The sequence below is a fragment of the Fonsecaea multimorphosa genome (genome assembly GCF_000836435.1).
Source record: "Fonsecaea multimorphosa CBS 102226 unplaced genomic scaffold supercont1.1, whole genome shotgun sequence".
NCBI lineage: Eukaryota > Fungi > Ascomycota > Eurotiomycetes > Chaetothyriales > Herpotrichiellaceae > Fonsecaea > Fonsecaea multimorphosa.
Genome location: NW_015971635.1, coordinates 1,326,310 through 1,353,609, shown reverse-complemented (window position 1 = coordinate 1,353,609; position 27,300 = coordinate 1,326,310). Strand labels below are relative to the sequence as shown.

At 52.8% G+C, this 27,300-nt stretch overlaps 11 protein-coding genes across 11 annotated transcripts; 7 read left to right on the top strand and 4 right to left on the bottom strand.

Moving 5' to 3' along the window:
- Positions 1 to 572: 572 nt before the first annotated feature.
- On the bottom strand, positions 573 to 2,675 carry Z520_00513 (uncharacterized protein; the record flags this gene model as incomplete). The annotated part of the gene is made up of 1 exon (XM_016771034.1): positions 573 to 2,675. One exon carries the CDS (start codon positions 2,673 to 2,675, stop codon positions 573 to 575), a length of 2,103 nt encoding a protein of 700 aa, XP_016637944.1.
- An 887-nt stretch (positions 2,676 to 3,562) lies between these two features.
- On the bottom strand, positions 3,563 to 8,824 carry Z520_00512 (uncharacterized protein; the record flags this gene model as incomplete). The annotated part of the gene is made up of 2 exons (XM_016771033.1): positions 3,563 to 8,640; positions 8,689 to 8,824. The coding sequence occupies 2 exons, from the start codon at positions 8,822 to 8,824 to the stop codon at positions 3,563 to 3,565; spliced, it is 5,214 nt and encodes a 1,737-aa protein (XP_016637943.1).
- A 548-nt stretch (positions 8,825 to 9,372) lies between these two features.
- On the top strand, positions 9,373 to 9,744 carry Z520_00511 (uncharacterized protein; the record flags this gene model as incomplete). Its single annotated transcript, XM_016771032.1, has 1 exon — positions 9,373 to 9,744. The coding sequence occupies one exon, from the start codon at positions 9,373 to 9,375 to the stop codon at positions 9,742 to 9,744; it is 372 nt and encodes a 123-aa protein (XP_016637942.1).
- A 50-nt stretch (positions 9,745 to 9,794) lies between these two features.
- On the bottom strand, positions 9,795 to 10,790 carry Z520_00510 (deoxyhypusine hydroxylase; the record flags this gene model as incomplete). The annotated part of the gene is made up of 1 exon (XM_016771031.1): positions 9,795 to 10,790. One exon carries the CDS (start codon positions 10,788 to 10,790, stop codon positions 9,795 to 9,797), a length of 996 nt encoding a protein of 331 aa, XP_016637941.1.
- A 363-nt stretch (positions 10,791 to 11,153) lies between these two features.
- Z520_00509 (mitosis protein dim1) lies at positions 11,154 to 11,585 on the top strand (the record flags this gene model as incomplete). Its single annotated transcript, XM_016771030.1, has 1 exon — positions 11,154 to 11,585. One exon carries the CDS (start codon positions 11,154 to 11,156, stop codon positions 11,583 to 11,585), a length of 432 nt encoding a protein of 143 aa, XP_016637940.1.
- Positions 11,586 to 12,963: 1,378 nt separating this feature from the next.
- On the top strand, positions 12,964 to 14,031 carry Z520_00508 (uncharacterized protein; the record flags this gene model as incomplete). The annotated part of the gene is made up of 1 exon (XM_016771029.1): positions 12,964 to 14,031. The coding sequence occupies one exon, from the start codon at positions 12,964 to 12,966 to the stop codon at positions 14,029 to 14,031; it is 1,068 nt and encodes a 355-aa protein (XP_016637939.1).
- A 459-nt stretch (positions 14,032 to 14,490) lies between these two features.
- On the bottom strand, positions 14,491 to 16,779 carry Z520_00507 (uncharacterized protein; the record flags this gene model as incomplete). The annotated part of the gene is made up of 1 exon (XM_016771028.1): positions 14,491 to 16,779. The coding sequence occupies one exon, from the start codon at positions 16,777 to 16,779 to the stop codon at positions 14,491 to 14,493; it is 2,289 nt and encodes a 762-aa protein (XP_016637938.1).
- A 311-nt stretch (positions 16,780 to 17,090) lies between these two features.
- On the top strand, positions 17,091 to 17,548 carry Z520_00506 (uncharacterized protein; the record flags this gene model as incomplete). Its single annotated transcript, XM_016771027.1, has 4 exons — positions 17,091 to 17,216; positions 17,274 to 17,366; positions 17,420 to 17,456; positions 17,508 to 17,548. 4 exons carry the CDS (start codon positions 17,091 to 17,093, stop codon positions 17,546 to 17,548), a joined length of 297 nt encoding a protein of 98 aa, XP_016637937.1.
- A 724-nt stretch (positions 17,549 to 18,272) lies between these two features.
- On the top strand, positions 18,273 to 20,236 carry Z520_00505 (uncharacterized protein; the record flags this gene model as incomplete). Its single annotated transcript, XM_016771026.1, has 2 exons — positions 18,273 to 18,365; positions 18,401 to 20,236. 2 exons carry the CDS (start codon positions 18,273 to 18,275, stop codon positions 20,234 to 20,236), a joined length of 1,929 nt encoding a protein of 642 aa, XP_016637936.1.
- Positions 20,237 to 20,766: 530 nt separating this feature from the next.
- Z520_00504 (uncharacterized protein) lies at positions 20,767 to 21,796 on the top strand (the record flags this gene model as incomplete). The annotated part of the gene is made up of 2 exons (XM_016771025.1): positions 20,767 to 21,023; positions 21,232 to 21,796. 2 exons carry the CDS (start codon positions 20,767 to 20,769, stop codon positions 21,794 to 21,796), a joined length of 822 nt encoding a protein of 273 aa, XP_016637935.1.
- Positions 21,797 to 25,795: 3,999 nt separating this feature from the next.
- Positions 25,796 to 26,452, top strand: Z520_00503 (uncharacterized protein; the record flags this gene model as incomplete). Its single annotated transcript, XM_016771024.1, has 2 exons — positions 25,796 to 26,074; positions 26,129 to 26,452. 2 exons carry the CDS (start codon positions 25,796 to 25,798, stop codon positions 26,450 to 26,452), a joined length of 603 nt encoding a protein of 200 aa, XP_016637934.1.
- Positions 26,453 to 27,300: the final 848 nt, after the last annotated feature.

Below are 27,300 nucleotides of genomic sequence, written 5' to 3'. Positions count from 1 at the left end.
CAATCTTCGCGATGCAGTCAGTGAGAAAAGCCAACCAACCACAAAGAATGGAATGAACACAAAGATATTGGATATACAACGATGGAAAATGGGTTGTGCATGACATTCGACCCTTGATTTCTTCTCTCCTCTTCCCTCTTTGTCCTGCCTTGTGCTTTGATCCGTCTTCACTCGCTTTTCTCTTTTCGATCTTGCCCGTCATCTTCGCAGGGACAGTCTTCCATGAGTCTCTGGTCCCCACCTGCTTCGCCCTTGCCCTTCTTTCTAGTGTCAACCGCTCTAATCTATGGTGTCCTTGTTCTGGACGTCAAACCTCGGGCCCAGTACAAAAAGTCTTCCACAGTCGCTAACGCTGTCCGACATCTGGGCTGATTGGGGTTCATGACTCTATCCGAACGCTGAGTTGCTCCATCCAGACGAGAAGTTGTGATCGACGCGGCTTCGGAAGCAAGAAAACCCAACTGACCGGAAGGATCAACAGTGTCATTTCTCGTGCATCGCTCTGCGGCCATGTACCGCAAACTGTTTAGAAGCTCATCAAGTCTGCTCAATCATTAGTCCTAGGCTCTCTCTCAGCAAGAATTGTACTCACCTCTTCCAAAAAGGGCCCTCTTACTCCAATCCATCGCCAACAGCATCCTCGTCCGGAAACTGACACTCTGTGCAAAATAGATGCTCCTCCACAAATAAACGGCCATCAACCCACCGCTGAAATTCAAGCCGCCGAAATCAAAAATGGCGGCGTTTCCAATGTAAGCCAGTGAACCCATGTGGTGGTACTCAAAGGCCTTGTAGACGGCTTCGTCTAGGTCACCAAAGTCGACCTCATTGGCTTTGAATCCGGGGATGGCGTCTGCAATCTTGTTAAATTTCCGACCAAGATACTGGCCTTGCTGGTTTGCACGTTGGGCCGTAGCGGGAAGAGAGGTCAGTTTGGAATCAATTTGGACGAGCAATTCGTGCAGCTCCCCAAAATCCAACGTCCCAGATTTATCCTTGTCATATTCCTGAAACAGCTTGTCGAGTCGTTTGAGATGGCCGGCCGCTTGGGGGAATCGCTTGCGCACCTTTTGCGCGAGGCCGCGCCACTCCTGGAAGGTGATGTGCACTTTCTCAGGGTCCTTGCCCTGTTCGAATGCCATGCCGCGAAGAAAGGTGGTAAGGTGGTCCGCGACATTGTTTTGAACCGTTGCACAGTCTCCAATGGCGTAGACCTCTCCCAATGGTGCTCCCTGGAGACGCAGATGCGAATCGGTCTCGAGAGCGTGCCGGTTGTTCTGGAATTCGCCGAGTTTTTGGGCGATCTTACGGCTCAATTCAGTCTGCGCGACACCGGTTGACCATAAACAGAATCCCATGGGCAGCTCCTTTGTGACTGGCTTCCCGTCCTCCATCTGTGAGAAGATGATTCGATCAGGTTTGACCTCCTTGACCCGTGCATTCGTCAGGACTTCGACGTGATCATGTTCGAATCTCTTCTCGGCGTAGATTGACAAGGCCTCGTCATAGGTGTTGAGGATGTGGCCCCGCGACTGGATGACGTGCACCGAGACCTCGTTCCGTAAGATCCTGGGGAATGATCTCAGGAGATCTTCGTTCAGCATGTCGTACAGTTCTGCGGCAAACTCGACTCCGGTAGGGCCACCACCACTGATGACGAACGAGAGCAGTCTCCGTCTTTCTTGATCAGAGGTGGTGGGCAGACAGGCGAGTTCGAGGTTGCGCAAGACCTTGTTCTTGATGAGGCGCGCATCTTCTATGGTCTTGAGAAAGTTACAGTATTCCAAGCCTTTTACGCCGTGGGGATTGGTGGTGGAGCCGACGCCGATGATCAACTTGTCGTAGGGAAGATAGAAATGTTGCTTGTTGCCGTCGGCATCCTCCTGGGCTACCTCAACCAGCCTTTCTGTGAACTCGATGTCGACGGCTTCAGCCTTCAAGAAATGGCCCCTCAACCGATTGACGATCCTGCGAACTGGCTCGACCAGTGATCGCAGTTCCAGTGTTCCAACAGTGGCAGAAGGCAGCATGGGTGTAAATAGGAAGTAATTGTCGGGGGAGACAACAGTAACGTGGTAGTCGCCTGGGTGGAGTTCTTTCAACATGGCGACGCTCCCCCAGCCCGTGCCGAGAACGACCAATTTTGGCTTGTCCTTTTGCTCTCGCATGTGGTCGCAATCCTCATCATCTACCAGCACCTCTGCAATGGGCAGGTTCTTCGGTCCTCCTCTTCTGGGTGACAGCGCAGCTTCTGACACCGCAATGTCGCCAGTCGGATCTGGTTCTTCGCGATACGTGGAGGCATCATAGAGGAAGAAAGCAAGGACCAATGCACCGGAGAAGACGATGAAGACGCCTGTATATGCGAATATTCGATAACAGAAGCGAACAAACGGTCCTCTGTGGTTGGGGAGCTCTTTGGTGGAAATGTATCGCACTGCCACTGCTTGGGTAGGGTAGACGAGACGAGACGAGAGCTTCAAAGCCCCAATGCGCGGGTTTCTAGAAAGTGACTGGGCTGTTCGCAGGGTTGACAGGACCCTTGAGGATTGCAGGCATGGTCTCAGTGGTTGGATAGGCTTCAGTCTAGGAGAGATATGTAGGGTAGGGACAGGGCGCAGAGGGATCTGTAGGTATCGCTGGCCGCCCTGGGCCAATCGAGGAAGGGCCTTCATCGTCGAGGGAGAGAGGATCGTGGCTGTTTACCTCATGGTGAGGACTGTGGCAGAGATCCAGAACGAAGCGGTTGGGGGACTCGTTGCCAGAGCGGCGAAGTAAGTAATGCTGTAGGAGGATTGACCAAGTACCAAAAAGTAAGAAAGCAAGAGAGCACGAAGCAAGCCGCAAGAAGGAAAGAAGAGATGGGCGGAAGATAGGATATGATGCTATACGTGGATATGACGGAATGACGGCGAGCTTAGGGAGGGCAGAGGGCAACCGGAGGCGGCGAGAGGCCAGTGGAGGCACTGGAGAGTGGCACAACTTTGAAGTGGGCAAAGGGCACCCACAGGTCACCCACAGGTCATCGATTGTGGATGGTAGTAGTATGTACGAGGCTACTGCCACCTTCTATCCACCTCGCCCACTACTTATCGGTCCTTTGGGCCATGGACACGGCGATCGGAAGAGCGGCAGCACGTCTCAACGGGGAGCGAAGAATCCGAGCTTCTCATCATCATGATCCGTCACTGCGGCGTCGCTTATCAAACCTTTCCAGCTCCCTTTTCCTCTTTCTCTTTTTACTCGATCCGATCACAATTTGGCCAAGGACTGATTGGATGCCCGGCCTGTTCATTGCACCCAAGTACATTCGTCTATCTACCTGGTATCAAGAACCTTTTTTCCCCATCAACCACGCGCCCTGGTTCCTCAAAGTCGACAGCGCGCTCATGGGGGTATCATATAAGAACGCAATAAACTCCTCGTTCTGTGTCCCGGCAACTGTCCATTCCCGCACATTCGCAAATCTCCTCTCTGCTCTAGGCATCACAAGTCTTTGACTTCCTGTTCACTGTCCAGAGAAATGCCATTCAAAGCGTAGTCGTCATTCGTAAATGCTGCTTCAGCCGTTAAAATCTGCATCGGGATCGTCTTCCACCGACGACGACACACTCGTTGATCGTCGTGTATGCCCATTCTTTGCAGGTCGACCTCGAGGTCTTTTCGGCGTGCCTCCAACTGACCCAGAGATGCTCTTGCGCTTGCGACCGCGTTGTGCACTCGCTGGTTGGTCCGGGGCGACGTCCACCATGGCGCTGATGGCCGCTTCCTCCTCTGCAATCTTCACTTCGTCGTCCACAGCCACAAGATCAACAAATTCTCGGCATCTTGCAACCATCGCGCTCGTACTGTCGAGCGACTCTAGAACCGCATTGGACTTCTGCCAGAACTTGTCTCCACTGATTCCATGCACCCTGACCGGCTCCTTCCCAGCTTCCTTGGTTTGCTTGTTCTGTTGCATCGCCATCTTGACATCTCGCGATATCCCATACTGTCTCTTCAAAAAGTTCCTCGCCTCGGAGATCAATGTGATGGCACAAGCGGCCGCCGTCAGCGACTTTAACGTGGCCGGATCCACGACCACGTCAGGAGGTGCCGGGTCTGTGGCAACCACATTTTCCCCTTCAGTATCGGCCGGCTTGACAGGGGCGGGTCCGAGATGCGTCTCGATCGCTTGTGCAGTCTCGCCGCCGTTCCTGCCGAACGCCAGCTCCAGCTGTAGCACAGTATGCAATAGCTCATCCATCTTCTTATACTCAAAGAATGCCAGGTTCTGTGTCACAAACAGAACAAACAACACATGCTCGGGGACGTCGTGCTCAGCTACACTCAGCTTGGAGTACTCGGTGCTGAGTTTTGAAACCAGGTTGCTGATGAACTTCTTCACGTACTTTGAACCACTGGTACTGATGATCGCAAAAGCCGCTGCAAGTTTGGCCGTGTATCCCGGAACAACGCCTCCTTGGGGATCCTTGAACACCTCATTCTGGTACCGAAATGCGGCGAATACGGCGTTGATATACTCTCTTTCACAGACGGATTCGTGCTGTTGATGCAGGTGCTCATGCGCAATCCGGGCAACGCGGCCAACCTGGGAATCTGTGCTGGTCTCTAACGCCACAAACGCCGACGTGCTTTGTTTCGGGTGTGTCATTCCTTGGTGGTCGATACTGGCTAAAGTTTGAGCTGCGAGCAGCACTTTGGGCCCAGTCTCGGACATGACGATACGGAGGAGGTGGTCGACCAGAGTATTGGTGATGATCGAAATCGCACTGTCTTCCTCGCGGGTCTTGCTGTCGCCGCCGATGTTTTTCAAGGCCTGGACCTCCCCATTGCCCTCGCTTTTCTTCTCGTCTTCTTTGACCGCAGCCCGCTTCCCGTACAGTTCTTGGAAAATCTCAAGTACTGCGAGCTGCATTCTCTCAAGGTCACTTTTGTCCAAGCCACTGAAAGACGCACCATCCAGGACCTCGAAGAACGTTTCCCGAACATGCCGTTTGTTGAACTGGCCCGGCCATGCTTGGCAAACGAGGCCGAGACTCTCCAGCGCTCTTACTCGGGTCTCAATAGGAGAGCTTCTGGAGGTGTGTTCCCAAACGCAGTCTGCAATAAACCCTGCGACAGAGCCACTCTTGTATGCAGGAAAGCTTTTTCGAAATTCTCCGCCATAGCGTTCTAGATCCATATATTTTCCCACAGCGCCAACTAACCGCAAGCACACGTTCCTTTGGCGATCTCTGCTCGCCTTGTTGTCTTGCTGCTCGAGCCCTTTCTCCTGCGGAGTCTTCGCGGGCAGCACGTGCCGTATTAGTGAGATCGTGTACCTGACGATCTTGATGGTATCATGCAGTACCCCGTCGATGCTTCTCAGACAAGACATTACCTCCTCAACCACCTCCCGTTGCACAAGCTTCTGACTGGCTCTAAGGAGATCCATCTGGACCTCTTGAAGCAGTGGAGCTTGAGTGCTGGACAGATGTGGAAGGACCAGACGAAATATGGCCACGACTGACTTGAACTTGGGAACATTATCCTCCTTCGACAAGTCTTTCAGGTAGCTCTTCAAACTGGTAAGGTCTGCAGGCACCACTGCTTCCGGTCGGGCCTCAACAAATGCTACCAGTGTCGTCAATTCTACCGGTTCCACCTCCGAGCCATTGGCGGTATCTAGAAGTTTCTTGACAATCCGCGCGCATAGATCTCTGAGTTGATCAATGTGTTTCGAATCCTTCAATTTCCAAACCAAGAACTCTTTCAGGAGGGGTGCGAGGCGCGAGGTGTCGCTTCCGACGCATGTGACAATGTGCGATTTGAGATCCTCAATCGCCACGTCCAGATGTGCAGAGTCAGCTGCAGAACTCAACATTGTCAGGGTGGGATCAACCCAAATTTCGGCCAATATCTTTTTTGCAAGCTCAGCCACGGAGCTTTCTTGATCGGCTGTCCGTTGCAGGAACCCGACGGCAATGGCCTTCTTCACGGCCGGTCTCCCCTCCTTCAGATAGACATCTTTCAAATGAGCCATGGCTCTTTTCTGAACTCCGACGTTGGGGTCAACCGCGCATTTGAGAAGCGCCCTGAACGCTCTCTCCTGAAGTGCGGGCCTTGGCATGATGAATTTGGCAATCAGAGTCAAGGCAGAATCCCTCACCATAGAGGAGTCATCAGAAGCACATTTAAACACTGCATTCGCTAGAGTTGATTCCCAATCGAGGAGACTCGAATCGATCTCCAGCATGGCTGCAATACTCTTCAGGCTGCGAGTGCGAACTTGAGCCTGATCACTCTCGATCGACGAACTCAGCGTTGTGGCAATTTCCGGAAACATTCGACAGAATCGTCCATTTAAGATGCTCAGCATGTAGGCTAGTTGGGCCTCTTGATCTGTAACTTCAGCATGATCATCTGTGACTTCATTTTGTTCAGCGGACCCGGATAGCTGTTGTAGCATGGCCAAAACAATAGACGTGAGCTTAGAGTCGAGCTCAACCTCTCGGTCACCATCCCGTGGCTGTGTAGCGACCTGATAAATGAGACCGGCGTACTTCACAAGGAAATACGCTTTGGCAGATTTACTTCCCAAGCTCCCACCCCCTTTCTGGCTCAAATAGGACTGGACAATGGAAAACGGTCCGCGGCCAGACACAAGTTCGTCAGGCTCAAGAGAAAAATGAGGTCGATCCTGGATAGAAGCCGACAGATTCTGAGTGATGGGGTTAGAGTGGGATTCTCCGTCTCTTGTGATTGATGAAAGCAGGCTTCGAGCAGACGCACGAGTCTGGGATATTGCAGATCCCATGACCCCCAAGGATTCGAGAGCCATATTCTTAGTAGAAGCCGACTTGTCTGTCTCGGCAAGCCTTTTCATGCGGAAAGCCAACACCGTAAGAAGCAGTTCAGATGCTGGCCAGTCTGTCAACGGAAGCACTAAGGTGAGATCTTCGACAAACAAATCGAGAATATTGCGGTAAGGCGAATCCCCAGACTTGGTGACTTTAGAGGCCTTATCAACCATCCAGATCACAATTTGCTGGGCACTCTTTGACGCGTCATTCAAGAGATTCTGCGCCATCTCTCCCAGCTTTGATAACGGATCCTTTTCAACTTCATCCCCAGTGAAACCTGAGTCAACCTCCATATCACTGGCTGGATCCTCACTCTCGTCTGGCTCGTCAGCATTCACCAATCCCTTCCTAGGTTGACGCCGCGGCTTGCGGTTTCTTTTCGTATCCGTTTGCATAGCTGAAGTTTGCACTAGCTGCATGAAGAGAGCAGATATCAGTTGGATATTTCTGCCGGGCCCGAGCTTATACTGTCTTGCACTCCTACTATTTGAAGGCAGCTTGTCCAAGGACGTCAAGACTTCCTCCAATATTGCCGATCGCTCGCTGGGGAAGGCCGAGTACATGCTGGAAATAGCCGCCATGGCTTGCTTTCGCAGCCGCTCATACACTTGAGATCCAATTGCGGATGTTTTGTCGTTGTAGGCATTCTGAACGAATATGAGCTTTGCCGCCAGGAATTCGGCGGCATTGACGATTGGACCGGCTCCCTTAATCTCCACACATACTCGTGTGACAAGATCCAGGAGTTTGCGGCCGACATCCAACAACCGTTTGAGAGGTTCGCTGTGTGCAGATGCGTAAGTGAAGAGCTGACTGTTTTGCCCCTCTGGGCGCGCCTCCACAATCGGGATCAAACAGTTCTCAAATAGATTCACGAGTACATTGGGTAACCATTGTAACGCTTTCAAATTGACTAGATCTTGATTTTGAGGAGCGCCCAGGACGGTATAAATCAGAGAGCAGGCTGAAGCAGCTCCACTTTCCGCCTTGTGAAGTTTCGATAACCAAGCGGATATGTCGTCGTCTGATGGGTCGGAAGGCATTCGCAAGTTGATCGTCTGTGCAGTTTCTATGGCTGGCTGACATATTCGTTGAAGCCGCAGAAGATACTCCAGAGAAGCGTCACCTAATCGACCAGAGGCTAGGAGTTGACTCATGGTCGTCTGAAGTCTCTCCTGTACACGGATCGCAAGACGTGGCTCCGTGTCGTCTTCATCATCGGGCAAATCAAAGATAGTGTTGGTGGATTTTGCTCCCTCTCCTGGATCGTCGGAGTCAATTTGATCTCGAACTTCGAAGATCTCGCCTAGTTGGTTCTCAAAGCTCGCTAATAGCTGGTCATCCTTCTCCTTCTTAGAGATTGACGCCAAAGTCAGTTTCCGTCGTCCTGCAGTATCTTGCATACCGACGTTATCCTCTCTTTTGAACGACGGAGGCGGCTTCGGTACTTCGATGACAATAGCAGTAGAGGCAGGTTTGGTTATTGGCATCTGCAGTGTTTTCTTCCTGGGCGTCGGTTGAGATGCATTTGTCAAGGAATGGTATGTAAAATCCATATTGGACATTTTGAGGACCATCTTCTGTATAGGGTTCAAGTCTGCGCTGACCGAGTTCTCATTTTGCACTGGGGACCGAGGGAACTTGATCTGGGATAGACGGCTGGGATCGAGCAAGACTGAAAGACGTTCCTTGGCCGTGGGAGTGTAAAGCTCGCTTCGATATGCCGCCTGGCGTTCAGAAAGAGGAGTGAGCCGGGAGTCATTGGGGCAGCCAAGTTGTGGAAGAGGGAGACAATCTGAAGTGAATTAGCACGATGCCAAACTCGTGAGTGAAGTGGGCATACCGAGCGCTGGAAGAACCGACGTGGTCATGGGAGTGTATTGCAAAGCCTGGTCTACTGACAGTTGCCTCTGACTGGAATCATCTTGCGGTCGTCGTCGTGGGATGACGACCTCTATGGTATCTCCCATGTGATCCATGATGGACACTTGCGAATATTCGATCTTTCACTGATGCGCCAATGCGTTTATCTCGACGATTTCGCCAACGAAGGTAGAGTTGTCGATGTGGGAAGGGTTGTTGTCAGGACACACGCCATGACACCCATAGTCGACAAACAGCTACGCAGGCTGCAGGCTTTGGGTTCGAGCATGCGGAGATGAAAGAGAGGCTGAGAGGAGTGCAGAGAGGACTACGAGTAGCAGGGAGTACCTCGTACCGGTAGTTAGGCTGGGCGCTGGTCACTGGGGAAAGGGATCTCCAGACGGGCAGATGGTGATCCCGCTCGGTTAAGCTGCGGCTTCAATAATACTAGGTAAATACTAGTTGACTAGCAAGACTAGGTGCCTATGAGATCGCACTTTGTGATCGCACTTAGTGGATTGGTGGAATCGGTCCCAGGCCGCTGCAGGAACAAGATCCCAAAAGCCAAACTGCCTCTAGAGGTTTGTAGTCAGCGACGCTCAAAATTTTTGTTTCCTTGCTGCAACCAAATCTGCCCTAAAACTTGAACATCCCAACCTCCAAAATGGTCGCAATAGGCAGCCTTTTGTTCTGCGATGCTTGTGGCTCACTTCTGCCACGGATTGTCCCCGGCGAAAATCAAAACGACATGGTCAAGTGCGACGATTGTTTCCAGTACACCAAGGACACTTCCTCCAAAGTCATAACGTCAAAGTCCAAACCAAGCGCCTTCCCATCTCCTCTTCGGGCAAAACACTCTGAAGTGCAAGCTATCAATGCCGACGATTTGCAGGTCGAAGCTGTCATTTCCAGGGAGTGTCCTGACTGCCATCGACCAGAAATGTTCTATCACACCAAACAACTACGAAGCGCAGACGAAGGCACGACTGTCTTTTACAGATGCGAGTGCGGCTTCAAAGATGTTCAGAACAATTGATTGACGCCAATCCATGTCTGAAATGCACGCTATCTAAACCAGATTCCCAGCTATGCAGCAATTTCTGTTGGAATGGTGGCGTACTCCATCTCGCCCGTTTTTTCGTACACAGCCATATCAAGAGCAACAATGACGCTCTCACGAACCACTTGCTCGGGATCATTCAAGAATCTCCTCAGTATTTCCTCCACACCCGGTTCTTCTCCTAGACTGCCAAGTGCCTCCGCCGCCTCGTGCCGGACCATGCTTTCTTCCTCGGTATCTTCCAGCACAGCCAGCAACGCGGGTATTGACGCTGGGTGGGACAGTTGCCCAAACACGAAAGCCACCTCATGTCGGAATAGTGCTGATGGATCTTTAAAGCCGGAAGCAAGGGCATGGACGGCAGTTTCTGCTGTAGGGAGGTCTGGTGGAGACGCAAGGTCTCGAAGCGCGAACATGGCACGATATCGCTGGAACAGAGGCAATGAAGTGTCGAGAAGTGTCGCCTGTAGAGTCGGGATTGAAAGTGTTTCTGAAGATAAAGGTAGAGGAGGTGCAGGATCGATGGAGGCAAAGTCACTTGACTTCAAGCATTCGCTTTGCCGGCTCTCAGAATGAGCCCAATTTATGCGATCGACTGCAATGTCACATGTCTCCCTCACCACCACAGGCTCGCGCTCGTCGTCTTTCATCTGGTTCATGATCTGTAGACTTGACAGGTCTCCCAGCGCTCCCAGCGCCTCCGCCGCCTCGTGCCTACACATTGCATCTTCGGCCCTATCTTCGAGCACGGCGCGAAGGAATGGTACTGCCGCTAGATTCCTGGTCTGTCCCAAACAGTATGCCAGCTCGTGTTTCAAGAGTGCGGAGGGAGAAGTAAAGGCCGCCGCGATTGCTTCTATTGCTGCTGTTGCCTGTGGCCCAGGAGACTGCGAAGCAACGTGTTTGAGAGAGAATAGGGCGCGAAAGCGTCGGGCAAGTGGGACGTTCTCGGAGGTCAGATCTCTTCGTAGGGATGAAATGGTGGTGTCAATCCTCGAATCGGGCTGCGCAGCTGCTGCCATATTTGATCCTGAGCCCTCTGGCCAAAGCTCGGACATCAAATGAAGAAGAGCGAGAAGATGGTGGGATCGCTGTCGAGAAGGCGTCGTACGCAGGTTTGGCAGTCGAGACCTTTTCGAATTGATCACCCAAAATTTTCGCGGGGAAATCCTTATCGATAACCGCAGCCACTGCCAAGCCAGCCGCCGCCGCTGGCGCCTGCAGTGCATCTTCATGTCATGTTCTTGAATCTTCCAATCTTCTACATGCGCACTTCTTTAATCGTCTCCCATTCACCCATCTAACCTCTTCCTCCGTCTCCAAAGATCCTTCAACAAGACACACACCACAACTATATCTCTACGATCCTCCTCTCCCACACAACTATGGGTTCTGTCGTCATTCCTCACTTAGTTACCGGCTGGCACGTCGACCAGGCCATTCTCTCCGAAGACGAACGCCTTGTGGTTATTCGCTTCGGCCGTGACTGGGACCCCGACTGCATGCGACAAGACGAAGTCCTCTACAAGATTGCCGACCGAGTCAAGAACTTTGCTGTCATCTACGTCTGCGACCTCGACCAAGTCCCAGACTTTAAGCAGATGTACGAGCTCTACGACCCCGTGACTCTCATGTTCTTTTTCCGCAACAAACACATGATGTGTGATTTCGGCACGGGTAACAACAACAAGCTGAACTGGGTCCTCGAAGATAAGCAAGAACTTATCGACATCATCGAAACGATCTACAAAGGCGCGAAAAAGGGACGGGGTTTGGTGGTTTCGCCAAAAGACTACTCCACAAGATACCGATACTAGTCAGCGGCAATTTTGGATTTCTGTCGGGCAAACAGATTGAGCCTCGTTTCCCCGACGCTGCGAGCACGGCCGTCAATGGTGGAACCAAGTGCACGATCTCGCAGGATTGTCTCTGCCCTGCCTGATAGCGGTTCGCATCACTCCCTCAAGAGGGAAACCTGCAAAAGCATGCATGTTGAGGTTGACTCGTGGTATTTGCTGCAGAGGGACTGCCATACTGACGACAATCATCACGAAGAAGATGCTTTCTGAGCTGGAATTTGGGAGTTGAAGGGGCTTTGGTTGGTCTCACTTGACATTCAGACATTCAATGAAACTCTTGCTGACACGGCTTTGAACCAAAGTCTCCCAAGACTATGGCTTCCGGAGTCCATGATTTCCAAATTTTCTTCTCCAGGTACATACCCTTCCCTGCCCAATCCGCGATCAAGAAGGGCCATTGTCGCTAGCACACACGAGCGATAGGGCCCCTTCTGGGAAATCTCGCTCGCCGGTTGTTGCTCAAGATACCGAAGTCCGCCGCTTGCAATGCCCCTTTGGACGTTTCTTACCTCCCGAGAAGATGTAGATGTCGTTCCTATACGGGTAAATCTGCTCCGATGACTCTGAGTATCGCCTTCGTCTACCCCCATGTAGAATACCCGGTTCGCTTCTCTGCTGTAAGATCGACGTTAACCAAAAGATGGGCTTCAGGCAATGGTTTACAGGTCTAACAAGCACAGAAAAGAGGATCTGATCCGATCAAAATGTCTACTTCCTCCAGGCAATAAATATGCTGTTCTTCAATAAATCAAAGTCTCACGTGCCATCTGTCTGTCTCCATTCTCCTGGCGATCTCTGCGGCTGCCAGTGGGTGCCAGTAGTGATTTAATTTGGCGACCAAGTTACTACCTACCTCGCTACCTAGCCTTGCAAGGTACTTAAGTGGGGTGACTGGGTGGGTGATATGGACGAAGCGAATCCATCCAACACACACCCTTGCAACGCCGCTTCCACACTTCATTTCCATTTCCATTGCGCCGTAAATGTATCCCGTCAATTGAGATCTGGCCACCTTTACCGCTTTTTCGTCTTCTCAATTGCAACTCCACCGGTTCATGCATGGCTTGGGACGATTTTTTCCGGGTCGCATGTTTCCCTGTTGTCTCCCTCTAGTTTCTCTTTAATTTTCCGCACACCAGCCCCTTCCCGCCATGAAACCTCCCCCGTTGCAGCCGTCACCTCTATGCTGCTGGTAGGACCGCTTGGGATGAAACAATCCCCTCCTCTGGACTGCGTCAATACCCTCCTCAATTGTGCAGTATCTTAGGCGAGGCGAGGCTTTATACTACTACTATCTGCGACAGCTCACTGCGACTCAAGCCGCACCTCCTCCAACATGGCCTTTGGAACGATCGTCACGTTAACACTCCTACCCGTCCTCATCTTTGCCCTATGGCATCTCACGTCGACCATGCTCCCTCCCATGCCTGCGCTTCTGCGCAACAAGCGCATCATTCTGCTCGTCGCCCACCCGGACGACGAGTCCATGTTTTTCTCGCCGACCCTGCAAGCCCTCACTCACCCTTCTCTTCAAAACCACCTCAAGATCTTGTGCATGAGCACCGGCAACAGTGAAGGTCTGGGCGCAACGCGGAAACTCGAACTGGAAAAGGCGGCCATGACACTGGGACTGAGGCGGAAGGAGGACGTCTTTGTGCTCGATGACGAGAGATTCAAGGACGGCATGAAGGAGGAATGGAAGGCCGAGGATATTGCGCTCGTGCTGGCCAGTGCATTTGCGCCGCACCTGAACTCTTCGTCTACTGCATCAGCGCCTACAACACCTGCGCATGACTCCTCGGACAAGGAAAAGGACAAGCAGGACCGCCGGAAATCCAAATCAAGTTCTGTGAAACACACAAAGTCCTCCTCGCGGAACTCCATATCAGCAACCGCAACCCCGCCAGCCGCTCCGGCGCAAAAGGAGACAATCGGCCCCCGCGCAACAATCGACGTCCTCGTCACCTTCGACAAGGGCGGCATCTCCGGCCATCCAAATCACATCGCATTATACCACGGCGCCTCGTTGTTCCTGCAGAAAATCATGAGGGGATACTCTGGCTACGCCTGCCCCGTCACGCTGTACACCTTGCCCTCGATCAACATTGTGCGAAAATACTCTTTCGTAATCGACGCCGTCCCCACTTTGCTAGTGGGAATCTACGAGAGCATATTCGGCAACATCTTCGGACTGACAAAAGAAAAAGGCAAGACCGCAACGGGCCCCAAAGGCGCCGCAGACCGGGTCATGTTTGTCAACGACATATTCCGCTACTGGAAGGCCCGCGAGGCGATGATCCACGGTCACAAGTCACAAATGGTCTGGTTCCGATGGGGCTGGATCGGGTTGGGGAGGTATATGGTCGTGAATGATCTGAGGAGAGAGCGGGTCATTGCCAGCTAAGAGGGGCGGGAAACAACAGTAAATCGGGAGACACAAATTCTTAACACCTTTTTTTTCATATCCCTCCTTCTGGGCGGAGGTAAAGGCTTCAAACGAGGAATTCCTCACAGACGAGGGAGGAGTGAAGGGACCTCGATTCAAATTGTTCTTTTTTCAGGAGCTCCGCACCGGTTGGTGGGCTTGTGGATGTGCGCAGTAATGGGAGGATAATCTTTGACGATTTTTCTTGCTTGTTTTGTCCATGATATCCAATTTGGTTTTTTACCTGCTTTGAAAAAGATTCAGAGGGGAGGCAAGTTTGATCCGGACCTGGCGATTGTTGTCTTGTCAGAGAAACTTGAGCCTACATTACCGCGTTCCTACCTAGGTATATAGGGGACTAGTCGCGATATGCAACGCCACATGATGGATGATGTTACACATGTTACACACGTCCTGTATCACACCGAAACCCGGCCATCACATCAACTCCTTCTGCTTTTCCCCTTCTTCATGTTCGTCCTCCTCCTCCCACTCATCATCCCTTGAGGTCGTCACAGAAGCCTCTTTCCGACGCCCACGCTCTGTTGTCCTCCCTTTCCCCGCCGTCCCACCCCAAGGCGTCCACTCTCCGCTGTTATGATCCGGCCCGGGTACCTGCGGACCCACGACGGGGCGATCGTTCAACCTCTCTTGACGGACAGCCGCCTCGAACCGGAGTACCCAATCACTCAGGCGGCCCGAGGAATCACTGCGGACTTCGTCTTGAAATTTAGCCAGAGCGTTGGTTTTGGGTCCGCGATGAATGAACCCCGCCGCGTGCCGGAGACGAGTTGGTGAATAAGAGTCCAGCAGCATACGCATCGTGCCTGTCCTGGTCGTCTGGAGGGAGTTCGCACTCTGGATGGCCGCGTGCCGCGACTCCCTTCCCCAGATACACACGTGACCGGTGGGAATGTAATAGGGGATGATGTTGGGCAGCCAATCTGTCCACTCTGCGACGATGTTGGGAATACCTCGGTAGGGCCAGTCGGTGCCTTCGTCATGAGACGTCCAGTCTTTGCGCTTGATGGTGTTGCGCACAGCAACAGAGATGAGTTGGATGTGGCATTCCAGCTGAAGGGAAGCAAGCACATACTTGTGCTTTAGATCAAGGAACGCACCGGAAGGCAAGCCATCATAGAAGATGTAATGATAATCTGCGTCTTCGAGAAGGTGTCGGATTTGGTCATACATTTCGGAGAGGTGGGTTCGTTCCTCCTCAAGCAGGATCATACACTGGCGGAGATCCTCAACAGCCTTGTAGAGCTTCCTTGCTTCGGATCTGGCTTTGACTCGAAATATCAGATCCTCAATTTTTGGTCGGACATTGTATGGTTCGTTGTGAAAGACGTGATACACCGACTCGACCGCCCTTCGTGCAATGCGACCTTCGCCATGTCCTCTTTCGATCCTGGCCTTTTTGTGCTGGATTGAGAGCACAAAAGTCCACTCCAGTAAATGCGTCCAGATGTATTCGGGAATTTCCAGATTGTAGTTGCGCGAGATGTAGTCGAGGAGCATGCCCCCCAATGCGACTTCATTGTTCGTGCCGAAAACATGGACTACCGTAAATAAGAGCCGTGCAGAAGGCCGAAGTGGTGAGCCCTCTTCGTAAAATGTCGGACTCTCCAGTTCCTCCTCGTCGTACTTGTCCAGAGCATCAACATCTATATTCCAAACCGACTTGAGGACGCTCTTGACGCTGCCCAGGTCTCCTTCACGACCCATTGCGACCACGAGATTGCAGAAAGTTGCTTCATTGCCGTTCAACCCCTGATTCACGAGCTCATTGAAGATACCCAGTGTTTCGAGCCTGATGGATTGTTCATTTTTTGGATTTTGAGGCGAGGCGACTCCATGACCAAAGAATCCAAGCGGTCTCGTCTCCAGAGACCGACGAAGCATGTTATGCCGGACTATCCGTAAACGATACCTTTCGTGCCTGTTATATGCTTCGTTCCAGGTGAGGGCCTCCATAAAGTAGTTATAACAATCCAAATCAGGTTCAATACCGTCTTCCCTCATGGCATTGCGGAACACATTCCTAGCAAACGATCCCACCCCAGCTGCCGCTGTGCACCGTAACAGATGACGATAAACGTCGAGGCCAAGGGAATGGCCACGCTTTTGTCGTTGGGTGACCAGGGAATCGAGAATATTGATAAATGTAGCCACACGCTCTTCCAATGATCTAACGATCCGAAACTTGGGCTGAGTCTCTAGACTCGGCTTCAAGTAGCGAAATAGTTTTCCGTAAGGCACAATAAAATGCTCGGGATCCAGGGCGCATATGGCACGTGCGAAAGTCTGGTCGTCTGCATTTTCGATGAAGTCGTCTCCGATTTGAGGAGACACCAGTCCCAAGAGTATCCGATCGGGATTGTTCTCTTCCACCAAGTCCTGCATAGACACCAGTTTCCTGGCTCCATGAGTGGTCTTGGCTGCCGACACCTCTTTAATCTCATACTCTATCGGCGGAAGGTCATCGTGTTCGTCCAGCAAGGTCGGCTGCCTGGACAATATGAAGGGGGAGAAGGGGGTCGTAGTGGAGGATGAACGCTGGAAACGTCGTGGATAACGAGCATTGGGAAGGCATAGTGCTGTATCCCACTGGGCCGAGGAAGGAGTCTGTCGACGAAGAATGTGGAGAGTCAAGTGAGGAATCCGACTAGGCGAGGGTTGTGAAAAGCCATTGATTAACCTCACCAGAGGCAGCGAGCCATGCATCAATACACCGCAGACAGACGGCAACCCGAGCTGGAGCTGGAAAGAGTGACAGCTAAGTCATTGAAAAAGTGACAAGTAACTGGCGTCGAACTTGAATTGAAAGGAGCGATATGTATGCGCGCTGCACGGATTTCGCATTCAACTTCACCAAACACAAGCGAGCTTTTGACAGCTCAAATTTCAAATGACGCCAAATGACGCCAAGTCTCTCTTTCCAAGTCAGTGGCCAGGATTGGGCTCTGCCACTCTTCAACAGCCATAGCAGTAGTCGACGTTGTACTAATTTCATATACCACAAGCCCCAGCCCGTCATGGCCGACTCAACGGACGAAGGAGCCAATGCGGTGTCCGAACCGCTTGATCTTGTCCGTCTCTCCCTCGATGAGATTGTGTTTGTGCGGTTACGTGGAGATCGAGAGCTGAAAGGAAGACTACATGTATGCTTGTTACCGGGCTCGCAGCGAACTAATACTGACGGCCTGGGTACATGATAGGCGTATGATAGCCATTGTAATCTTGTGCTCGGAGATGTCGAAGAGACGATCTACACTATTGAAGACGAAGAGGACGGCGAAGAGACGGTCAAGGTCAGTTCTAACCCGCACAAACGTCAGGCCGAGCAGCGACTGACATGGGTTAGACAACGAAGAAACAATCCGATATGCTGTTCGTCCGAGGTACGTGGACCGCCAACAAGCTAATATTTGCTATCGCTGACAAGCGAACAGGAGACTCGGTTGTCCTGATCTCTCCCCAGCCGGGGTCATGAAACGGAGTGATCCACGTCGATATGAATTCTCAACAAGAATAGCAAAAGGGCCGTCCAAAAACCCTCGCGAGTCCACTCCCAGCTCATGACGGAGCATGACAGACGGCGGAAAGCCAATCTCAAGATTGCTGACGGGAAAAGCGCCTCTGTAAATGAGTCACTTGAAGCTGCAGTTCTTGGATCAGGGAGAAGTGCGTCGGAGGACTTGCGCCTTGTCAACCGCACTGTCCAGTTCACGGTGCAAGAGTCACTTGGCTTGGCCGGGTGACGGTGCAGAAGCATTTTTGAAATCAAATAGCGAGGCTAGTGAGGCTCCTTGTTAGGGGAAATGAACACCTGAGGAGGCTGAAGCGCGTGGGGGGGACGAGTGTGGATGAGCGTTGAGGAGCGTGGATGAGTCAGTTGATCAACTCGGTCTACACGCGCCTCGTGCTTCCCCGCTTGATAGTGCCACCATGCATACTCGTACACACTCACACACTGTCATGACTCCAACACTGTCTCCGCTGTACTCGGTATTTATTTATGTTTCTTCACGGGCTCAACATCTCTCTGATCTCTCATCTACTTCATCTTCCCAACACATCTCTCACGACGGTACAGCTCAAGATGCGTCGTTAGCACTAGAGCCATGGTGTGATCTGCTGCTCATAACTTCACCATGATTCCTCGAATACCTCTCTGACCGCGGGGCGAATCCGCTACTGTTATATTTTCCCACCTCATGTCGTATTCCAACCAGCATACAAGTATGGGCAGCCGCAATAAGCAGACGGTGCAAGATCGTCGCAAAGGGGAGCTGGTGAGGGGAGATCAAGTAATGAATCGCTTCAAGTGCTAACATGGCGTAAGGCGCTCTCCGATTTCGCTGATTATGTAGAGCGACAGCGAGCAAAGACCCGCATTCAATATCCCGACTCCGTCGCTGCTGACAGCGGTTACGGCACCGGTGCTGCCTCGTCCGTTACCGAAGACCATGCAGAACTCGAGATCCTCGATCAACTAGAACTTTCTGACAGACCAAGCCGGGCAAAACTAAAAGAGTGGCTGCTTGATACTTCGGATGACGCAGCTGCGACGCTTCAGGAACTCTCGGGGCTTGTACAATCCAGGATAGACGAGGGCCATGGAGAGACCCTCTTCGACTTGGGGCTTGAGGATAGCGGCGACTCAATGGGCTTCACGAAAGAGCAATGGGACCTTGCCATGAAGCGCATCACTGAAGCGGCCGGGATGCTCAACGCTGCAGTCAACGTCCTTCTGACATACAACGTTGGCGGCGACAAGGAGGCTCAGTCAAACCCGACAAACGACCATTCGAGCCACGGCAAGCTACTAATTCGGCAGACTCCGACAACGGCTGAAGAGGTCATCGAGACACGAATTGCCGTGGTTGGCAATGTCGATGCAGGCAAGTCTACCATGTTAGGTGTCCTTGTCAAGGGGAACCTGGACGACGGCCGCGGCAAAGCTCGAGTCAACCTGTTTCGCCACAAGCACGAGATTGAATCCGGCCGTACCTCGTCCGTCGGAATGGAGATTATGGGCTTTGACACTCAGGGTGGAGTGGTCACATCCAGCGTGCCAGGCCGCAAACTCACTTGGGCGGAGATTGGGACTCGATCAGCAAAGGTCATCTCATTTACCGATCTAGCTGGACACGAGCGATATCTTCGGACTACTGTTTTTGGCCTTCTCTCTTCTGCACCCAACTACTGCCTGCTCATGGTGGCCGCCAATAATGGATTGATTGGTATGTCAAAGGAGCATCTCGGCTTAGCATTAGCCTTGAATGTTCCTGTCATGGTCGTCATCACCAAGATCGACATCTGCCCTCCCCAGATTCTCGAACAGACGGTCACCCAGCTAACCAGGATCCTCAAATCACCCGGAGCGAGGAAAATTCCCGTTTTCATCAAGACATACGAAGAGACAGTCCTGACAGCCACACAATTTGTGTCCCAGCGGATTTGCCCAATATTCCAAGTCTCAAATGTCACCGGAGAGTGCCTGGACCTTGTTCGCACTTTCCTCAACATTCTTCCGCATCATGGTCATTACGACGACCAGGCGCCCTTCGAATTCCATATCAATGACACCTTCTCCGTCCCCTTTGTGGGCACAGTCGTGTCGGGAGTTGTGAAATCCGGAATGATTCACGCAGGAGACAACGTGCTCGTCGGACCAGACTCGCTCGGACAATTTCAGACTACGAACATCCGATCCATTGAGCGGAAGCGAATACAGGTGCCAGCTTGTAGCGCTGGGCAATCCGCCTCTCTGGCCCTGAGGAGGATACGAAAGAAAGAAGTGCGCAAAGGCATGGTTGTGCTCCCGAAGATCGAAGGCCCGCCGCCAAAAGTCTACCGGGAATTTGTCGCCGAGGTCTTGATCCTGTCCCACCCTACAACGATACGCCCGAAATACCAAGCGATGCTCCATGTCGGACCTATAAGCCAGACCTGCGCCATCATTGAGATTGACCGCGAGTACATTCGGACCGGAGATCGAGCCACGGTCGCGTTTCGATTCGTCCAGAGGCCCGAGTTTCTGGCAGTGGGGGATAAAATACTGTTTCGTGAGGGAAAGACCAAGGGCTTGGGGATTGTCAAGTCTTTGGAATACGAGGAAGGGTCATTGAGCAAGCAAGCGCAACAGAACGCGCAAGAATCGTCAAAGGGAGAGTAGTGAAGGGACAAGCCGAAAGCGGAGGAAAAGGTCAACGCTGTTTTAAAGATTTCTGCATCGACGACGGGACTAGCAGCGAGCGACTGGCGGATTAAGTACCTGTAAGGAGCATCGGCGTCTATGGCGAATGTGGGTATACCGAGCCCTCTTGGTGCATTCCAAGCATGCTACAGTATGTGCTGGAAACTCTGACGGGTCAAAAGTACGAGGTGTGCTGTAAGCGAATGTCATTTTTTTTCATCTCGAGGCAACCCTCTGCGCAGCATCTTGATAAGGACAAAACACGACTCTTATGGGCTCATACTCGTATACGGCCATTGAGCAACCTGCCAAGTAATAATATGAATCCCTCTCGTCCCGACCTGACAGGCGGGGGCCATTGGAGATTCTCGCAATACCGACTCTCCGCCAATCAGCCAGCGCCCCTTCTGCGGCCAGCCTCGTGGAGTCCGTTGGGCCAGCCTAGTGCGTTTGCGCAGTCCACACCGTCTCCAAACCCTCCGAATTTCGAGAGCTCCTTTTGATTCAAAATGTCGCAGCAGGCACGACGACGACGACGCTCCCCCGCCGCCCCAGGACAGCGCCGCGAACAGACCAAGGACGTCAGCGGTAGGCGGGATCCCAACCGCGGACCAGAGGATCAAAGACGAGGCGGGAGCGCTGCCGTCGAGATGGATCGATTATCGGGGTCCTCAATCGTGCGCGCGCTGCGTCGGCAGCCCGTCTGGATCGTGCTGGCCGTGTCGAGCGGAGCGTGTGCGGCGTTCAATGGTGTTTTTGCAAAGTTGTACGTCTCTACGACTCGATTTACTCAGGTCCTCCATTTGAATCTTTTGAACCCTGGCCCCCAGTCCCATCTCGCTCCTCAATGGAAACTTCCCAATCTCGCCTTGACAACCCATCCTGCCCCGGCCATCGTTATTGTCCATTGATTCCATTTCAACCATGGCAAAGAAAACTAATCGACTCTTCTGTCCATCGAAATGAAAAAACAGAACAACCACGTCTCTGACATCCAACCTCTCCTCCTCCATCGCCACCTTCCTCTCCCTGTCCGCCGACAACACCTTGATCGACCTCGCCGTCCGGGCCACATTCTTCGTGCTCAACCTCGTCTTCAACGCCCTGATGTGGGCGCTGTTCACGTCCGCGCTGACCCGCGCCGAGTCGACCACGCGCGTCAGCATCGTCAACGTCTCGGCCAACTTTGTCATCACCGCTGTGCTCGGCGCGTTGATCTTCGGCGAGAAGCTGAAGGGAATGTGGTGGGTGGGTGCGGGCATGTTGGCCGTGGGTAACGTCGTGATTGGGAGGAGAGAGGAAGGCGGGAAGCCCGGCGGGAATATCGGACTGGACGAGACGAGGGGGGAGGCGGAGCAGGCGGAGCGAATGATCATGGGCGGAGAACGAGAACAAGAACAAGAAAGAGGAGGCGACCACCGTGCAGCAGCAGAAGGGGACCTGGTAGAGCTGGATGACAACCTTGAGGGACCGACGACGAGGGGGGGAGAAACGCAGAGTAGGTTGAGGAAGGGAGAAGAGGCCGATGATCCGATCTAAGGGGGCCTGGAGAAAGGATGCGTCTCATCCCCATCCTCGTGAATCTACCTCTTCGCCGCGCACTCGGAAGCCCGTGTTGAAAATCCTTGATAGAAGTGGGATTTTTCTCCGACACTCAAAACGACGGCGATGGCTTCCCACGGAACGTGGCCTACCTGTCGACTGCGCGACTCGACATGTCAAACTACTCTAACGGAATGCGCCCGAGAACATCTCGATAGAACCACCGCTGAAGACCTAGAGGGGTTTCGCTCATCCCGTTCTCGACGAACGGACACGTTCCGTTGTGCTTGGGCCGGCGGCCGGCCCCGGGCAAGAGAAGGCATCATTCTTCGCCCTGTCTAGAGCTCAGCAGCGATTAATCTCCTGCCTCGATCATGTCGCACAGTAACCGGCTTCTGGACAGAGGCATCAAATTTCTCAATGTATAGCTATCTCGCGCACATCTTGGGTTGATCAGGAGACAGAGCGCAAGCATCGCAGTGCGTCACTTTACATCGTCAGGCTACCGCGGTCGCGGTACTGCCGCTCTCACGCCACAAGCTTCATTCCCGCCTCTGCTGCAAGAAAACCCGTCCGGTCCTTTTGTCGCCAAGGGAATACGGACGGTTGCTATCTACCTGTGTTGTGTATACGCTGGCCTGAGGGGAAATATGCCTCCTAACTGTCACCTGTGATGGTACCAGGCGCGGAACATTGTCGTAGCTCTGCATTGAGGGTTAGAGCCACCAGAGCTAGTTCTGATAGCCATCACTTTACGCCGTTCGACGGGATCGGAAACACCACGCCCAGGCTCTCTCAGTGTAAATTGTAGCCCGCCATGCGTGCCGTGAGATTCGCTGCCAGTTTGTTTCGGGCTAGGGTCTGGAAATCCCTCAAACGGCATGCTCGTTCCTTTGACAAGGCCCAACTCTCCCACGATGTGCCAGCACTGAATCCCACGCAGGTCATCCACCATCCACAAGCGCCCTGGCGTTGGAGGGATACAAATCAAGACGCGGGATAATGGCATAGTGTCACGACTCAAGATTCACTGTGCTTGGCTGCTCATGGCGAGCGAATGCCAAAAGACAGCGTCGTCCTGCATCTGGTTCTCCGCGAATGCTTGAACGGTTAAGACCGCCGTAGTCTTCCTCATCATTGAGGACCGCGGGAAGCAAAACCTTTGGCGGCATTTTGCACGGCAGGGAACGCCTGGGCGAACAGAATCAGAAGTGTTGGAAGCGCTGCTGTTGCGCATAGCGTTTCGTCTTCGTCAGACGATGTTGGAAGTCTCTTCGTCAACTACTCGTTCGTGCACATGATAGCTGACTGGTGCCGGCACATGATGTTGAAGTAGTCCATGTGACTGATCTCCTGACGCAGCTGGAATACTGGGACTTGAGCTGGTATTGTACCAGGCAGAAGACCCTCTTGAAAGCCTAAGATCCTGAATCGCCCAAAGGCAGTTTTCGGGGCTCCTTTACACTGTGTCACTTAGGCATGGGGAAACCGTGACCCGTTCGGTGTTAACCATTGTAAACTTTCATCTGCTAAGCGAGATATGTGTGCTTGCAGATGTCGTACAGTGGAGAGAGCGGGAAGTCATATTCAGCCTTATGTCTAGATCGAGTGAAGCGATACTGCATTGATTTTAACAAACAGGGGAGGAGCCGAGAGGAACTTGCATCCATGGCCACTGGTTACTTGTGGAACAGAGACCGGTGTCTGCTGGGACGGGCAAGGCTCTGGAAAGAGAGGAATACCTAACAAGATCGGTCAACGCACTCACTGCTCTCAAACTGACCTGAATTGTTTATCTTGATGTCGTGTCAAGTTCCACATGATATGGGGCGTCAACTCAGAGAAGGCAAAGGGACGGGCTACTCTAGGAAACGCCATAGTAGGCTACCAAATCAAGCCTGGCCTGATTATGATAGTGACAGCGATTATGAAGGTAAAGAAAAAGCTCTCCTGCGCTGTAACATCTGGGGTAGCGTGGTGCTTGAGATGAGAGAGATTCTGGAAAGCGAATGGAAGGAATAGCCGGTAGGTGGTCGGCAGGGGAAAATCCTTGATCCGAGCGACTTTGTCCGCGGCCTTTCCGTGCATTGTTATGCTGTGTAATGCCGTGATCAGCGTCAATGGCGCAAAAGGGAGCTTCAGATAGGCGGACGGTTGCCCACATCTCAGGAGGTGATTGGACGCGACGACATCGCAGCGTCACCACCGTCATTGGCGTTTGCTTTGCTCAGCGTGCCGTGCCCAGTGGAACATCGCGTTCGAGGTGCGAACTGGACAAATCTGACAGCAGAGCGCATTTCGAAGCACCAACTCTTCTCGGGCATACGAGAGAGATGTGTGAGAAAGAGGACAAGGATTCTCCTGCCTCCATTTCTCTGCTGCTGCCGACAACCGAGCTCCTGAGTGTGGTAACTGCTCTTATGTGCACAGGGGTTGCTCCGGAGGGCCTGCCGAGTGCGTGGCCGTAGTTGTTCTTAGACAGGAGGAGATGAAGTCGGCGGTTGAGGCGCATGTGTGGGGTACCTGTGCCTGTTCGCTGAGACACCCATAGTATCACGCGACAAAAGGCCAACAAGTTCGAACGGAATGTGTCTCTAGGGGGTTGTTCTTTTGGAAAGCTCTTGAGGTATGCTCAAACCATGTCTCCGCAGTTACCTCCTGTCAGGCACAGATGGCACAAATCGAGGCCGAAAATGCAGAACTTTCGCTGATCTGCAAGGGCCAGACGCTTCGTAGAGCAAGCTTTGACCATGCGACGTGAGAAGGGGTCCAAGCAGGAGGGTCAGGACAAACCGTCAAGCGGATTGGGTAACACGAGGCGTGGATGGAATTGATTCGTGCACCGGTTGGGGGGTGAGATGATGAGGGACAGGCGAGAGGGGAGCGATTCTTTCCACATCCATCGTTGGACGAGGGGCGCAGGACATGTAGCTGCGTCCTTACTCGTAGGTAGCTGCGGACTACGCCTGGGCTGGTAGTTAGCTTCCAGGCCAAGTCTGGGGAGGGGGCGGTGGAAGGAAGAACCACGAGGGCACCATGGGCAATGAGAGCATGAGGGCAGGGAGGAGGCAGGGCGCAGACGATTCGTGCAGAAAGCGCTCGTCTCTAGGCTGGAAGAGATTAGCGGGACTGGCACCCAACTGGCATATTGTGGGTGAGGGGCGGGTCAGGATCGAAACAACTCTGCCCCCCAACTGGGTGTCCAGTGGGTGCCCAGAACGGGTGTGGTCGGTCCCTGTGCTCAGAATTACGCCTGGAGTCGAGGGCCGGACTGAGGGCTGCGTGCAGAGCGTTGGGCTATTCCGAGCGTGTGGAGTCGGGCAGAGGCACCCAGAGGCAAATTTCATGGCTGTCCCCGGCAAATTGGAGCCCTCGTCGCGGACTAGGGCGCATTAGTCGGCGACGCCTTGACGTTTTAGCAGCGAATGACAGGCATCGCTCCAGGCACCACCAGCTGGGACAAAGCGGGTCTTGTGGCCAAGTTTGTCCTTGGTGGTGCTGGTCGCCCTGATATTTCCCGCCCTCGCCGGCTTCGTGCGCTGGGCCCTCGCACCCTCGCATCCTCTGGCCTCTCACCTCTCCCGATTTCTGCCTTTTCTCTCGCCTTCTTGCCTTTCCCTCCACCGCCTGTTTGGCCAGCCAGTTCGCAAGCTGCCCATACATCACCATCCCACCGCTGCTTTCAATCTCACTTTACACTGCCATTATCTACCACCTGCCACCCACTCTCATCCTCCCTTTCAGCCTTTTCCTCTCACGCCTTATCCTACATTTCCCATTGACGCCTGTTGTAAACATTCTTGTCAACCAAACATCTGTTCAGCATAGACCCTCTGCGCTTCAATCAGACTATCAGCTGACACCCATTGTTTTTTTGCCACTGTTTGCCTAGCTGGCATCCGTCTCGACACTACAACTGCACCGCTACACTCCCCTCCGAGACCTCTCTTTGTACTTGCTGGTCGTCCTCAGCTGCAAATCGGATCCTCCTACACCATGTCGACCTTCTACTACACTGCCCATCAACAACATCAAGCAACCAATCCGCAGCCTATGCCCCAGACACATAGCCACCATGGCCGGTCTCGACGAGCACCCCGGTTGTCAGCGGCCCAGAACTCCCATCGGCAATTCCGTGCACCTAAGGTTGTCAAGGAGATTGTTGTCACAGAGCCTCCAAGCATAAGTGCATACCGGGCGCGGTTTGAGGCAGGACGGTCGTTCGACCTGGACGACGATCTAGAGTTTTGTCCAAACCTCCTGACATTCGATGAGGTTTGTGGCGAGCCTCTCTCCACAACTTCATCCTTTACTGACTTCTTCGCAAAGCGTCAGTCGGTAACGTCAGGGTCGTCGGATCGCTCGTCGCTGTCGAGTGGCTCGCCGGATTCCTCTCCCCTCCAATCCCAGATTCAACCCCAACAGATAACGCCCGCCTTGTCTATTTCCTCCGCAGTCACGTCTGCATACATGTCCCCGCCTAGCTTCGCCGGCAACCACAACAACCTCAAAATCCATCAACCCTCGGCGATTCGTTCTCGCAACAACGCCATCCCGATTGTGAATCCCTCCACGGGCAACCGCATCGCGAGCCCACCGTCATCCATCTCGCCAGGTATGATGCAGCAGACAACCGCCGCCCGCCGGTGGTGAGAGGGTCTCTGTCCTTGGAGTGCTCTACCTCCGTGCTCGCCGTTGTGTCGCTGTATTCGTTCTGGCCGGTGTTATGATGTGTCGCTTGCCTTTGTGCTTTCCGGTGCCTGACAACCCCCTCTCACCCTACCTCCAACTTCTCAACCCCCTTGATTTGTACATATGTATCTCACGACGAGGAAAATTTTTGTTCATTTTTCAACGAGCGGAAAGGCATAGCGATTCGACGAAGTTGACATCATGATACCAGCTATTTGTGGAAGATAGGATCAACAGGGAGTATGGTGGTACAGCGATTCAAAAGACGACTTTGATTTTAGCATGGAGTTTCCCGAGCATATCCCCAAGGTCAAGAGGATCATGATAGACAACGATCATCATCATATTGGCGGTTCTCAATTATATGTGGATTTACGGGAGTTTGCACATTCGGCACCTGCGGGCGAGGAAATGACAGATGAGAAATATAAAAGATACCAGATGGGTTGATGTGGGTTTTCTGGTTGGGTACTATGTTGGTTCCTCATGGATGGAACAAATGCACATCTCACGGTTGACGGCTGGCTTAAAACGATATCGGACTTTTTCATGGGCCACATTCTTGTCCAGCACAACGGTCGGTGGGGATAACCGCCGTTATGAGATGTATTTCTAGTTAATAGAAAGCTGAAAAAATCATGAGTATTGGTTTCTGTTTAAAGATGGCCGATAATTCGTAAGTCTTCACCGCTATTCTGATTCGAGACGTAGCGTCATAGCTCCGCATAGTTCATCTCTTCATGCACCGCTGACTATCAGGTAACTACCTAGGTACTAACTTTGTGCCTGGATTGAAGGAGTACATGCTT